Source organism: Esox lucius, chromosome 2 (assembly GCF_011004845.1).
Source record: "Esox lucius isolate fEsoLuc1 chromosome 2, fEsoLuc1.pri, whole genome shotgun sequence".
Taxonomy (NCBI): Eukaryota; Metazoa; Chordata; class Actinopteri; order Esociformes; family Esocidae; genus Esox; species Esox lucius.
Genome location: NC_047570.1, coordinates 7,891,738 through 7,905,105, shown reverse-complemented (window position 1 = coordinate 7,905,105; position 13,368 = coordinate 7,891,738). Strand labels below are relative to the sequence as shown.

The following is a 13,368-nucleotide window of genomic DNA, read 5'->3' as shown; positions in this document are numbered from 1 at the left end:
GAACGCAATTATTAGAAAATGGAAGATGTTCAAGATGACGATCAATCTCCCTCGGTCTGGGACTCCATGCAAGATCTCACCTCGTGGGGCATCAATGATCATGAGGAAGGTGAGGGATCAGCCCAAAACTACACGGCAGGACCTGGTCGATGACCTGAAGAGAGCTGGGACCACAGTCTCAAAGAAAACCATTAGTAACACACTATGCCGTCATGGATTAAGATCCTGCAGCGCACGCAAGGTCCCCCTGCTCAAGCCAGCGCATGTCCAGGCCCGTCTGAAGTTTGCCAATGACCATCTGGATGATCCAGAGGAGGAATGGGAGAAGGTCATGTGGTCTGATGAGACAAAAATAGAGCTTTCTGGTCTGAACTCCACTTGCTGTGTTTGGAGGAAGAAGGAAACTACAGGAAACGTATGATCTCTTAAATTGCAAACAAAGGTTTCTGTACCAAATATTAAGTTCTGCTTAAATACTTATGTCATGCAATAAAATGCAAATGAATTACTTAAAAATCATACAATGTGATTTTCTGGATTTTTGTTTTAGATTCCCTCTCTCACAGTTGAAGTGTACCTATGATAAAAATAGCAGACTTCTACATGCTTTGTAAGTGGGAAAACCTGCAAAATCGGCAGTATATCAAATACTTGTTCTCCCCACTGTATATACCAAGTAACAGTAGGTCTAATATATCGGATATATACTAAGTTACAGTAGGTCTAATATATCAGATATTTGTGCACAAAAGTTTGCATACCCTTGGAGAATTGGTATGTATGTACCATTTGTAAAAACATGAGTGAGCAGGCAAAACACATTTAATTTCTTATGGGATTCACATTCAACTGTAGGTCATAACAGAATGGCACAATCATAAAACAAAACATGCCAACAAAGAAAAAAAATTAACTGACCCCTGTTCAAAAGGCTGCCTACCCTTGTTCTTAATGTATTTCCCCCTTTAGCATCAATGACTGCGTGCAGTCTTTTGTAATAGTTGTTCATGAGGCCCCGAAATCTTGCAGGTGGTATAGCTGCCCATTCTTCTTAGCAAAATGCTTCCAGGTCATGCAAAGTCTATGGTCATCTTGGATGAACCGCATGTTTGAGATGTCCCTAGAGTGGCTCGATGATGTTTAGGTCAGGAGACTGTGAAGGCCACTCCAGAACCTTCCCCGTTTTCTGCTGTAACCACTGGAGGGTCAACCTGGCCTTGTGCTTAGGGGATTTTGTTGTGCAGGAAAGTCCAAGAGCGTCCCATGTGCAGAATAATGCAAATTGTCTGCCAGTATTTTCTGATAACATGCTGCATTATTTTTGCCATACATTTTGCCAAGATTCCATGTGCCTTTAAAGCTCACAGCCCCCTAAAACATCAGTGAGCCACCACCATGCTTCACAGTGGGGATGACATTCGGTTCACTGTTGACCCCTCTCCAAACATAAAGCTGTATTATGGTCTCGTCACTCCAAATTACAGTGTGCCAGAAGCTGTGAGGCGTGTCAAGGTGTTGTCGGGCATATTGTCACCAGGCTTTTTTGTGGCATTGGCACAGTAAAGGCTTCTTTCTGGCAACTCGACCATGCAGCTATTTTTTGTTCATGTATCGTCGTATTGGTCTCCTTGATACAACCACACAGTCTTTTTCCAGGGCAGCCTGTATTTCTTTGTATCCCGACCAATTCTTCTGGCAGTTTTGGCTGAAATCCTTCTTGCTCTACCTGACCTTGGCTTGGTATTGAGAGATCCCCAGATTTTCCACTTGTTAATAAGTGATTGAACAGTACTGCAAAACTGATTGCAATTTAAAAAGCCACAGGTGTGGGAAATTCAACTTTTCTTGCCATTTTCACGTGTCACCTTGGCCAAACATTCATGGGTATGTAAACATTTGATCAGGGCCATTTTGGTGATTTCTCTTATCATTATGATTTAAAAAGGAGCCAAACAACTATGTGATAATAAATGATAAATGATATCGGATATATACCAAGTTACAGTAGGTCTGATATCAGATATATACCAAGTTACAGTAGGTCTGGTATATTACATATTCAGTATTCATGGCTCAAACCACCCAGTTAATTAATACTACATGCCATTAAGCACACACTTGCAGTCATACATGGTCAAGTACGTTGGCACTGGAAATCGAATCCACACTGCTGCAACATTGTGACTGACTACTTTAACAACTGAGTCATGCAGGACTACAGTGAGGCTTACAGAACCAATATTAAATTCCCTTCTGAGCCCGAACGCCGTCTGGTATTACAGTAACTTTGTCCTGGAAAACAGAACAGTGAGAGACAGAAAGCGAGAAGTGTCAGGAGCGCGTTCTGTAAATAGACAGCGACAGGGCAAGTGGGAAGATGCATATTCAAAATAGGACACTAAAAATCATCCCCTTCCTTCTTTCACCCAAACCTTCACCCCTGCCTCACACTTGAACAGGTTCTATGACCTATCCTCTCCCATGCACACCTGCACACACACACACAAATATTCCTCTTACTCCCTCAGTGTTGCTACTTTACAAGAAGAGGCTTATGAATATTGCATTGTACCTCAGCCCAACGTTTTGCAGCCAGCAGGAGAGTGTTTTAGTGTCAAATACCTTTAATTCCCCATTTCATTTACATGGGAAGAAGGACTGCTGTCCTCACTGTGCTGTCAACCATTTCCATTGAAGCAAATGTGGCAGTCCGGAACATAGCTGTTTCACAGAACTGTTGATTTGACCTCACCCAAAATCTGAATGCTTTAAATGCATTTACGCGCAATGATGTGCAGAGATTTACAATACATTGCTGCCTCCGCTACAAGTGTAAGAGGTTTGAAGATACATTTTGCAACTGTTCACAAAGGAGATATGGGATGTATTTTAGGTAAATTGCTTCCCATGGGTATTCATGAGGTGTGATGATAGATAAGTTGTAGCCAGGTGCATAAACCATGGCTGGTTTGCCTCTGAAACATTAATATGGCATGTGTTCTGGATATTCCCTTGGATATCCAGAACACATACCAGGGCAAGTGATGGGGACATTGCCTGCCAGGGCAAGTAATGGGGACATTGCCTGCCAGGGCAAGTGATGGGGACATTGCCTGCCAGGGCAAGTGATGGGGACATTGCCTGCCAGGGCAAGTGATGGGGACATTGCCTGCCAGGGCAAGTGATGGGGACATTGCCTGCCAGGGCAAGTGATGGGGACATTGCCTGCCAGGGCAAGTGATGGGGACATTGCCTGCCAGGGCAAGTGATGGGGACATTGCCTGCCAGGGCAAGTGATGGGGACATTGTCCCGTGTAGTGTGGCCACATTAAGATTTTACGTTAAAGAAAAGTGATGTTAAGCCACTGATTGTAATTCCCATCTGGCCCTAACACCATCAGGACCATCTCATCATCCCTAGCTTCCAAGTGACTCATTCACCTCTCCCCCCAAGTCATGTTTTTATATTGAAGTCCTATCGATACTACATCTATGCAAAGAGCTCTGGATTACTAAAATGTAGCGCATTACCTTGCTGTCCACCACAAGGTTGCGGATGCAGCCGCTGAAGTGTTTGTGTTGTAGCTGAGGGTACACGTAGGGCAGGTTCTCGTTGACTCCACCCAGCTGTAACACATGGGTTCCATTCAGATGCCTGGGGAAGGACGAAACCACCAGCGTCAGTACATCACACCTGTCCAACCCTGTGTTACAACCCTCTGCAATACATTTGACACACCTTAGTGAACGGTGCGTATTATGACTCAACAAAGGCAGGGTGGGAGAAGAAGGAGTGAGGGCAATGTTGGCTACCTGTCCGGCGGTGGCGTGAACCCAATGGCCTCGCAGGACGTTTGGTCCCATGTGGTCAGCCAGCTGCCCACTCCCTCCATCTCCAAGACCGTGGCCCCGGCACAGCGGTCCAGTGTGAAGCGGACATCCTACGGGAGCAAAGGACAGCTTAACGTTACGAATATGAGGACATCCAGAATACAAGGAAAACATCAGGAATATGAGGACGTCAGGAATACAAGGAAAACATCAGGAAAATGAGGACGTCAGGAATACAAGGAAAACATCAGGAATATGAGAATGTCAGGAAAAAAAGGAAAACATCAGGAAAATGAGGATGTCAGGAATACAAGGAAAACATCAGGAATATGAGGACGACAGGAATAGGATGACACCTGGAGTAATGGAACATCATGAATATGTTTTAGGACATCAAGAACTGTTCCTGTAGTTAGCAGTGTCTCCAGGAAACTACTTTCAAACTGTGCTCAAACACATAAACATGCTATCGCCAAGTTCATCTGACTCTGCGTTAATAGAAAGGTAAGCTTAATTGCAAAATGGTGCACTTCCCTTTCAGACATGAAACATTTGACAATCTTGTTTGCTTACTATAGGTCCTTCTACACAATATTTACAATTCGAGGGCATTGCATTCAACATATTAAGCATAGTTATTTCATACTAAACATGCAGGTGGCCTTTCTTTTAGAGTTTGCAAACAGCATACAAATACCATTGTAGTTGACTTTATATGCCATTGTATATATAATAAATTACACATTTTGTGAATGACCCCGAGGCTGTTTTGCAGACCTGGGAGATTAACAAAGCTGTTGTTAGCTCTTGTCATGAAGCTGCAGTGGCCATACACAGTAATATATTCAGTAGGTACACGTTACGTGTGCCCTGAATAACAAACACTCTGAAATTTCTCCTTCTCGATGAGTGAGTAGTCTAGCAGAGAGAAACCACCTGTTCACACGAAGCCGTTCTCACTCTCAGTGGGATTTGATAGTGTGCGTTTTGTATAAGACACAACGAGCGAAGAATGTAGCGCTCTCGCGCATGCCTTTTTGCATGAAGGTATTGTCATTCTCAATGCGACTTGATAGCGTGCCTTTATATAAGCCTAGACTGGTGTGTGTATGGGGGGACCGGGGACCGGGGGGGCTGAGGTCCGCAGGTCCAGTTGAAGCTCGGCACCTGCTCATCCCTAAGACTCCCACACACCTTACTGTTGCTCCTCACGTCCAGACGGTGCCACCTTCTGTCTGCCACGTTCACGTTGCCTGGCAACTGAAGGACCAGTGTGCCCGAACCGTGGTTTATCGTGAGGGTGGGAGTGCCATCGATCAGCTCTGAGGAGAGATGGGGGAGAGAGGGGGGTGGGGGGGACACTGACATGAACATGCAGGTCACACGTGCCGGTCACATCTCCAGGGTCTCCCAGCAGCCACGCAACACCCATCGTGTCTCTTGACACTTTATGACCCCTACTCGGACTTCTGGACCCAACCCCACCCATCACTTCCGGAGCCGTTCAGTAATTTGCGCACGTGCCGAGTGCAACGGGTGTGAAATGGCTCGGTGGTTAGCGGACGCTGCTGGTAGCATTTCAATCGGTTACGTCACTTGCTCGGAGACCTTGATGTAGTCGCTAAAAGCCGCGGCAATGATGCTTGGTGGGTGACAGCGGTCGTTGCGTTCAGAGGATCGCTGGTTCGAGTGTGGGGTGGTGCTCAAATCAGCCGATCGAAACCAACTGACCACAATCCGTGTTGAACTTGTAGAGCATATGATAATGAGTTGTGTAAGAACAAAGACTGTTCACCAGCCCTAGGCTATTGTAAGATCAAAGCACCACCTTAATTCTTTCAGCTGTGTTCAGAAAGATTACCTACTTACAATAAAATGCAAGCTAATAACCTGCGCTAGTCTTAGAAAATGAATAACAACAACATTAAAAGGTGCAGAGCTAATCCTAAACCAGTTAAATATAACTAACACTCAGAAATCATCAGGCTCAATCCACGATAAGGATTACAGCAGAGCCTGCTACTGTGCAATTATTTTGCCCCCTAACATAAGACAATAAACATACGAGAAAGTTATTCTATTTTCTGATTTAGTCAAATGGGAAATTAAAAATTAATGAACCAGTTAACACTGGGTGTGCTTTATACTGTTTGCAAAGGATTGTGGGTAAACAACATGCCAACCCACCACTTTTCCTCCATAAATCAACATGATGTCCACAGTTAAGAGTTCAGAAACAGGGGAGAACAGAGCTGTAAATATAACCTGCACACTGCTCAATTTCCCAGGCTCACAAAGTCTCTGTTGTCAACAGTAAGGGTTGTTTCCCCTCTTCCAGATATCTTTAGAAGCTTTCCCCTTCTCTCTCCATGACATTCACTATATCTGGCTTGTCAGGCATTTCTCCTTTATTCTTCTTCCCACCCTCATTCTCTATCTCTCTCTCCCTCTTTCTCTCACTCTCTCTTTTCTATCCTTATTTTCTCTCTTTCCATGTCAGTCCTTTTCTTTCTTTCTCCCTTTCTCTCTCTTTCTCTCTGTCTTTCTATCTCCCCACTTGTCTCTCTGTGTTGCTCTTCCAGTGGATTGATTCCCAGTGGGCGACCTGTGCTGAGGCAGAGATAACTTACCAGTGAGTCACAGAGGCTGCAGAGCCCAGCCTAAGTCTGACTGAAAAGCCCTTTTCATTTGAAAGGCCCGTGGAGACTGAGACTGTCCCGCGGTCTGTCTCGGCCCGACGCGGGTCCCGATCTTTCGTGTCGGGGTTGACGTGACATTTCCGATGAAAAGGGGACGGACAGCGGGGTTGACAGAATTGTATGGTGGAGGTTGTGATGAAAAGAGCCAGGGATGGGGAGGAGAGGGAACGCCGAGCACTTGCTAGGAGGGACTTCGAAGGCGGTGGCTAGGCCCGGGCCGGTTGGGCAGGGCCCGGGCAGCCACGCCAAATTGGCTTCATGGTGTGCCATTTCAAATGTTCTTGGACAGGGAGAGAACACGCGGGTGTGCTTATGTTACTACAAGCCTTTGCTTTTAACTCTGGTCGGCAGACTTGGTGTGGTCATGGCTAATCTCCCCTCCTCATCCCTAATTCATCTCGGCCTTCTCCTCGGCATCAGTGCAGATTAATCCTCCATGCCGAGCGCCATGGTGAGGAGGACACCGGGGGGCCCTTCTGCTTAAATATGAAAAATGGCCTATTTTCCAAAGGCCTGAGGGGAATATGAGTGGAGCAGGTAGCATATGGACTGTATAAACAGCATTACAAATCACTCAGTATATATCCAAATCAGCAGCCCAGTCTGTGACTTTGGTGCCTGTAATATGAACCAACTGCCAGAAAACAACCCCCAGGAAACTAGACCCAAATTCAGCAACTTAAAGGGATATTTGAAACAGGCACATCTCTAAAAGGCTGGGAGGTTTGACTGATGAAACAGGTTTCTGCAAATTGACTGTAATGTGCAGGTCACACTTGCGGTGTAACACTATCTCTTACACTTTCATGTGCCAGATGCTGCGTCTGCATGCACGTGCCTGTGTGATCCTATTTCTCAGTCCTTTCGAAGACCACCAACGCTAGCACTGGATAAAGAAAATGTAAGAAAAAAGTAAAATACAAAGAAAACAGATGTTTAAATTCAGCAGGGTAATGTGATTCTATTTTATATGGTCCAAAAATGCAATAACCTTCCCATATAATAAATCGATACATGACTATGGAATATTTCAATTTCCATAACATTACTCAAAAATGTTTTTAAATGAATTAGCACCTAGCTTTTGGGTTGTATTTATTAAGAAAATGTGATTTACAAATATAAAAGCACGACAAATAGGCTGCCCCTGGGTCAGAATAAGGCTGTGAGTGATTCCGTTTTTTTCTCTTTAGTCCTTAGAGCTGGAGGCTGCTCTTGGCAATGAGGTGTAAACCAGATCCCCAGCCGAGCCCTGAGAGCCTGTTTTCCATTCTGCATGAGTCTGTAATCACCAAATTTAATTTGTCCGGTTAATTTGTCTATTGATTGGACAAGCTTGGCCCCCTGGCTCGTACCCTTGAGAAGGGAGAGCTTACATTGATGAGACTCATTTAACTGTGATCTCAGTGGAGATGATCATGTTACTGCAAATCAGACAGATTAATAGACATAGAGGTTGAAGGTCAAAGGCAGGAGACGGCACCCAAAAAGAATAGAATAGATTGCTGTCGGATTACATTTCACAGGTGAGGACAGATCAAGAGTCAATGAAAAGGTACAATATCCCCTGTAAACCATCACCAACCATAACCCTGTACAATGCTTTCACAATGAAGCCTATCTACACATGGTTGTAGTCGGCGATGTATCAGCACATCATTTCAGACCAAAGGCTACGAGTCACAGAAAAGTTAACAAGCGGAACTAAAGACATCATGCTGCTTGGCAGGGTAACATCCAGATCCCTGTCCTGCCCAGTACAAATCACCTTAGACCTCCAGTCTCACATATCACAGACGCCAGTGCTGGGCAGTAACAGATACACCATCTGAATCCCTAATGGTCTAACTGATTCTGATGTTTTGCGGTCAAAGTCATTTAGATTCGGCCACAGGACTATGTGTTCCAACATTTTCTCTTTGAAAGGATGCAATGACTGTGGTGTTGCAAAGCCGACTTGAGGGTGTTTCTATCCCTATTGAATTAACTATAAAAGTACAGTGTGTTTCAAAACATGGTCTCCCAGTTTTAGGGTGCCAAACGTATGTGGATAATTGATTTCACAGCTACAGTTAGGTCCAGAAATAATTGGACACTGATGCAAGTTTTGTCATTTTGGCTGTTTACCAAAATGTATTCAAGTTAAATAATGAATATGTGTAGTCTCTCAGCTTTAATTTGAGGGTATTCACATTCAAATTGGAGGAAGGGTTTAGGAATTACAGTTCTTTAAAATGTAGCCACCTCTTTTTCAAGGGACCAAAAGGACAATTGATTCAAAGCTGTTTCATGGACAGGTGTGGGCTATTCCTTCATTATTTCTTCCCCAATTAAGCAGGTAAAAGGTCTGGAGTTAATTCCAGGTATGGCCTTTGCATTTGGAAGCTGTTGCTGTGAACCCACAACAAGCGGTCTAACCAAGTGGAACAGTCCATCTTTAGTCTGCAAAAAACTGTTTGGTACATTCTGAGAAAAAAGAAATGTACTGGTGAGGTCTGCAACACAAAAAGCCTGGATGTCCATGGAAGACAACAGTGATGGATGATCATATGATCCTTTCCATGGTAAAGAAAAACCCCTTCACCACATCCAGCTAAGTGAAAAACACTCTCCAGCATATTATTATCCAAATCTACCATAAAGACAATACTTCATAAGAGCAGATTTAGAGGGTTCACCACAAGGTTCAAGCCATTCATAAGCCTCAAGAATAGAAAGGCCAGATCAGAACTTGTCAAAAAACATCTAAAAAAGCCAGCCCAGTTCTGGAACAGCATTCTTTGGAATACAAAGCATACCACATAATCTGTAAAACATGGCGCAGGCCGTGTGATGACATGGGTATGCATGGCTTTCAGTGGCACTGGGTCACTAGTGTTTACTGATGATGTGACAGAAGACAGAAGCAGTCAGATTAATTCTGAAGTGTATAGGGATATATTGTCTGCTCAGATTCAGCGAAGTTCATTGGATGGAACTTCACTTTACAGATGAAAAATTACCCAATACATACGGCAAAAGCAACCAGAGTTTTTTAAGGCAAAGAAGTGGAATTTTCTGTAATGGCTGAGTCAGTCACATGATCTCAACCTGATCGAACATGCATTTCACTTGCTGAAGACAAAACTTTAGGCAGAATGACCCACGATCAAACAACAACTGAAGACAGATGCAGTAAAGGCCTGGCAAAGCATCACAAAGGAGGAAACCCAACGTTTGGTGATGTCCATGCGTTCCAGACTTCAAGCAGTCATTGCCTGCAAAGGATTCTCGACAAAGTATTAAAAACCATAATAAAATGAATTGTATTTATGATTGTGTTAATTTGTCCAATTACATTTGAGCCCTGTCTAGTCTTGAATTTAGGGTTTGCGTTTGCGTTTGGAGTTTGTTGCTGTTGTCTGATCGAAAGAGGTCCAAATACATTTTATTGCAAGTCAGTCTGGCCATCAGGAGGCAGATTAATCAGAATAAATCGAGACATAGCCGAAACATTAGGAATGCCAAAGTTAACTTTTTATGTACTTTAAGAAGAAAAATAGAAAGCACTAGAGGGTTTAGCAATGGAAAATGATATATTAGAGCAATTAAGATCTCTACAGTGGACAACCGAAGAATGTAAAAAAAATGCCTGAGAGATCACAAACTCTGCAAGAGGTAAGCCAGAATATGTCAGCCATTACTATCTGCAGAAGACATAAGTTGAACTATAGGGGCTGGACTGGATGGTGCTAGTTAGCTTCAAAAACTGGATTGGCCAACCAACTACCTAAAATTGTCTGCAGAGTTCTGGAAGAAAGTATTGAGGACCCTTGAGACAAAGATAACCACGTACCAGAGTGATGGCAGGTGGGAGGTTAAATGAGAATAAAAGGAACTGGTGTATCATCTCATCTGTGAAATAAAGTTGAGTTGGTGTTATTTTATGTAAAATAATATGTGAGCAAGACTAAGACTGTTTTATCATACATAATATTAATCTGTCTAGTTCTGTTATTTCTAAATATATCAACCAATTTAATAAAATACCATAAAATCAAATCGAGAAATTGTCACTTTAACCCAATAGCTATCAAGGCATTATATGTGTTTATTTTTAACCAAAAACCTTTTTCACGCACCCCCCCACCCCCAAAAATAATCACCTGCACACCAGATTTGGCCCACGGGCCACTGGTTACAGATGGAATAGTCCCTGGTCTGAAGTGCTATAAAGAGAATAGGGTACCTCTAAATGCTTACTACTTACCATACTAGCTCTGTGTTCTACTACTTAATCCCAGGTTCCCTGGGGTAGAACGGTGATGCTTGTTCCAAAGTGGGTCTGTGCTACGGCACATTAGTGGTGGTGATTCCCGGGTACAAAGACCCATGGGTGGTATAAACATCACGGCATAGCGGAGAGCGCTGAGTCAGTGGGCAGAGCTGCGGGAGGCAGCCAGCCAGCCTCCCAACATTTTTAATAAGGAGAGCCAGCGTGAAGTGGTGTCGGTAAATAGGTTTAATAGGTCACACCGCTAAACGGCAAGATATAATAAGGTTTAGCACAGCCAACCTGTGGGTTTGAAGAGTAAAATAGAGAAACTGGCCTGAACTACTGTCCCTTTCTCCCTTCAAATGTTTTCTCAGAGATCTCTGCTTGCTCTCCTCTCTGCTTTCCTGCCATCCGCCGGCAAAGTGCCGTTTTTTTCATCACATCTTCTTCAACAGTCCCCCCACCCAACAAATATCTCACCCACCCACTCCAGTCTCTCAATGTGGATTCCCTTCCCGTTCTCAAACTCTCCCTGACTGGGCCCAGCTCAACCCCCCCCCCCCACTCTGTCTCTACCTCAGCACATATGCTTGGCATGTTTTTCCCCTATCTGTCGATCCACTCCCTTCCTCCATCACAATCGCTGTGCACTTTGGCAGAGAGCTGGAACGAGAAAATGAAGCTTATGTGGCTCTCACTTTCTCTGTTTGTTTTGCTTTTCCCTGGCCAGTGTTGCTCCACATCTCCCATACATGGAGGTCTTCACCTAGACTAGACTGTAGGCCCGGAGAATGACACTGGTATTAACTCACCTCCTCAAATCAGTAGAACCATGTAGAACTCAGTAGCATCTATAATAACCATAATTTCCTAACTTGTACATCTAAACTTAATGTCACCTTAACAACTAACAAGCACACACACACAAACACACAAGCACACACAAACTCCCTCTCCTTCTTATTATTACATACACACAACAGGGTTGGGGTATCAAATCGAGTGTCAGTACTCAAAAGCACACATAAGGCTGAAATTCGCACAAATACATTGTGTTGTTTACTTCAGAACTCAACTTAAATGTACCGCATGCAGAGCACGTCCATATAGCTCAACGAGTTCATTAAAGCTGTAAATATGTACACCCTGGTGTAATTACATTCTGGAATGAATGACAAATAAGCCTTTACTTTCATAATGAGGCCCCTCATTAACCCCTAAAGACCTGATTCTATTACACTTACACTCACAATGTATTTGCACATGCACACACACACACACACACACCTTCACGCACACACACACACACACACACCAGAGATCAGTCTTTACCACTGAGCATACAGTCATTAAGGGCCTCAGGAGCTTACTGTATGCTGACCCCACTTCGAACAAAACCCTACACCCCCAAACTAATGTGTTGACGCAGCAAACTGTAACACAAACAACTATAAAGTCTCGATAAAGAAACTTTTATAATTAACCCATAAATCTACACAGAGTTGTGAATATATGTATTATTTATAATATTTATAAAAAATACACTAAAATCACACCTTCTGCAAACATAATAACCCCAGATCACACTAACACAGACCCTCCCATGCCCCACACACCTCTTGTCTGCCTCACCTGTCTCTTTCCTTAAGTTGTCAGGTGCTCTAACTGCCAGGTTGCCTGCCGCCCCCAAAATGAGAGTGGACAGCACTTTGCAAGCGGGCAACGTGCCTACATACAGCAACTAAGACTACGCAGGCAGTTTCTCCCGAAACGATCTCGCGTGGCAAACAGACGACAAACGGAAACAATCTACCCTTCAAAGGCTCCGCTGAACATTCGCGTGTCAATCAATCAATGGGGTGATGCTGTTGGCGGCTGAGCCAGTGTTTTCTTTACAGTAAAATGTACAATACGTACCTATAGCCATGAAGTCTTCAGGTTCCCATGGTTGGAGCTGTGCCAGAGGCCCGCTGTATAGCAGCAGACCATCTGCAACCTCCGTGATGAACTCCAGGGAAACGTGGCTCTCGAAGCAAGGCCTTATGGGAGGAAACCAGGCATAGCCGTTGCCGTGGAAACTGTGCTTGGTCTGTTGGCACTCCGGCCCCTCGAACTGCGTAGAGCACTGGCATCTAGGGAGAACGAGGGAGGGGAAAATCACCGACAAATATTGTCAAGCAAGGGCCATTCATGACCTCTCCCCTTCTCTCACACACACACACACGAAGTACATAAAGACACGCATATATTTGTCTTTCTATCCTCGTGGGGACCTGAGATCAAACCTTGACCCTGATATCCATGTTTTCCTATCTCTAACTCTAACCTTAACCCTAACCCTAATCTCAATAATATAACATTCATGAATAAACGTATCCTAGCCCTAATGCCTAACCCTAACCCACGATCCCTAACCTTAAAAATAACTCTAATTCTAATAGTATCCATAATATGTTTCTTCCTTAACCTAACCCTTGAGCCAAAAATCAAATTTTCCTTAATGGTTACTGAAAATACAGCTCTGAAAAAAATTAAGGGACCACTGCACCTTTTTCTTTCCTTTGCAAAAAAGTTGAAAATGAA

The 13,368-nt window shown here is 43.9% G+C and overlaps 1 protein-coding gene across 4 annotated transcripts in view; it reads right to left on the bottom strand.

The window, feature by feature from the left end:
• The window catches only part of si:ch211-186j3.6 (neural-cadherin), a 210,820-nt gene that overhangs the window by 34,257 nt on the left and 163,195 nt on the right, over positions 1-13,368 (bottom strand). For all 4 annotated transcript variants that reach the window (XM_010891396.3, XM_034295225.1, XM_020054417.2 and 1 more), the window contains 4 exons: positions 12,703-12,917; positions 5,026-5,153; positions 3,814-3,941; positions 3,532-3,655 (listed from right to left, as the gene is read on the bottom strand). In XM_010891396.3, the coding sequence (XP_010889698.2) occupies positions 3,532-3,655; positions 3,814-3,941; positions 5,026-5,153; positions 12,703-12,917 (595 nt within the window). The remainder of the gene's footprint in view (positions 1-3,531; positions 3,656-3,813; positions 3,942-5,025; positions 5,154-12,702; positions 12,918-13,368) is intronic.